This window comes from Parus major, unplaced genomic scaffold, assembly GCF_001522545.3.
Source record: "Parus major isolate Abel unplaced genomic scaffold, Parus_major1.1 Scaffold444, whole genome shotgun sequence".
Classification (NCBI taxonomy): Eukaryota; Metazoa; Chordata; class Aves; order Passeriformes; family Paridae; genus Parus; species Parus major.
In genome coordinates, this window is record NW_015379348.1 from 3755 (window position 1) to 5515 (window position 1761).

General features: G+C 54.4%; 1 protein-coding gene across 1 annotated transcript in view; it reads left to right on the forward strand.

Moving 5' to 3' along the window:
• The window catches only part of LOC107199126 (disintegrin and metalloproteinase domain-containing protein 19-like), a gene marked incomplete at its 5' end in the record, with an annotated part of 27687 nt that overhangs the window by 3749 nt on the left and 22177 nt on the right, over nt 1-1761 (forward strand). Inside the window, one exon of the mRNA XM_015616462.1 lies at nt 1550-1736. Coding sequence (XP_015471948.1) covers nt 1550-1736 — 187 coding nt within the window. The remainder of the gene's footprint in view (nt 1-1549; nt 1737-1761) is intronic.

Here is a 1761-nt window from a genome sequence, read left to right on the forward strand (position 1 = left end):
TGTCCCTGCCATGGCTGGGGTGGCACTGGGGGGGATTCCTAATCCATCTGGTTGGGGCCAGTTTCCTTTCCAGAGTCCTTCTCCCTTTGGAATTTCCACCTCCTGCCGCTACACTCACCCCAGATATCCCCACTCTGAGGAAAGGCAGCTGTTCATTCCCCGTGGTTTTAACCCATCTGCTCTTCCAACTGGGAAGGGACAGTGGGACCCCACTTGTGCTGTCAGGGCTGCCAGACCCTGGCGTTGATCCCACAGGATTTATCCTCTGCCTGGGCAGGTTGTGCTGGGGAAAAGCACATTTCTGTGTTCAGCCTGTCCCTGTTTGCACAGCTGTGTGTATAATGTACATAAATTCATACAGGGTACATTGGCTTGCTCAGCCTCCATAACCTGCAGGCACTTACAGGTCTCCCTCCAGCTCAGGGGATTTCAGAACCACTTCTATAAAATGTCCTCTGAGTCATCTCGAGAATGAAATGTCCTGATATGAAAATATTTTTCAGCTTTAAGAGGAAATGAAACTGTTTCTAAGCAGAAGGAAATGCTTCCTGCTTCTTCATAAACCACCAAACCTCCACAAAGTGTGAAATGAGAGAAGAATCTTGCTCAGGGTTCTGTAGAAAATGAGTTTCTCCTGTTCCTCAGCTCCTTACACATTGTAGCCTCTGACAGTTTTATTTTTGCTGCTCTCTGGGTCCTTTTTGGTGTTTCTTTTCCATAATTTGGGTGATTTTCACCCATCTCAGCTGTGTATGTCAGTGGCCCAGGTGGGTGTTTCCTGTTGTGGTTCAGTGAGAACAGGAAGGGGTTTGGTCTGGTTTGGGTTGGGTTGGGTTGGTTCAGTTTGGGTTGGGTTGGGTTGGTTTGGTTTGGGTTGGTTCGGTTTGGTCTGGTTTGGTCTGGTCTGGTTTGGTCTGGTCTGGTTTGATTTGGTCTGGTTTGGTCTGGTCTGGTTTAGTTTGGTTTGGTCTGGTTTGGTTTGGTCTGGTTCGGTTTGGTCTGGTTTGGTTTGGTCTGGTTTGGTTTGATTCGGTTTGGTTCNGGAATACGGTACAGGGGAACAGGGAATGGAGATCAGGAATACAGCACAGGGGAACAGGGAATGGGGGAAGGAGCAGGCTGAGGGGAGCCAGGACTGCAGGAACGCAGGGTCGGGGGGTGTGGAGCTGGAAAAGGGTGGGATGGATCTGCTGTTCCCTCTCCCGGCAGGGATCCCCTTTGGGACCACCCAGAACAGCAGCGATGCCCCTGCAAGCCCAGCTCCAAATGCTTTACGGGGCTGATTTTCCCCATTGCTCCCTTCTTGTCCTTCTCCCTCCCTTCCCGCGGCCCCGGGACTGGGCAGGCTGGGGCAGGGACCGGATTTCAGAGCAGCTGTCCCAGCCTGAGCTCAGTGCCCTGAAGGGGAGGTTTTGGTGCCCAGGGTTTATTTGCCCCTGGGGCTGTTTGGGCAGAGATCCCCAGCTCGGGCAGGGACCAGGCTGATGTGCCGTGAGTTTGTGGGGCTGGGGGAGCACACAGGAGCCATTGGGGCTGTTCCCATTCCCAGGGGCCTCATTGTGCTGAGCAGCAACACCAGCTACTACCTGAGACCCCTGGGGACCCCTGAGCCAGCCCTGCACCTCATCCACCGGGCAGAGCACCTGCCCATGCCAGGGGGCACCTGTGGGCACGGCCACGACCTCGGGAGCACCATGGCTGGCATTGCCCAGCTCTTCCAGCCACAGCACCCACGGGTAAATCCTCACGGGAAATCCTCAC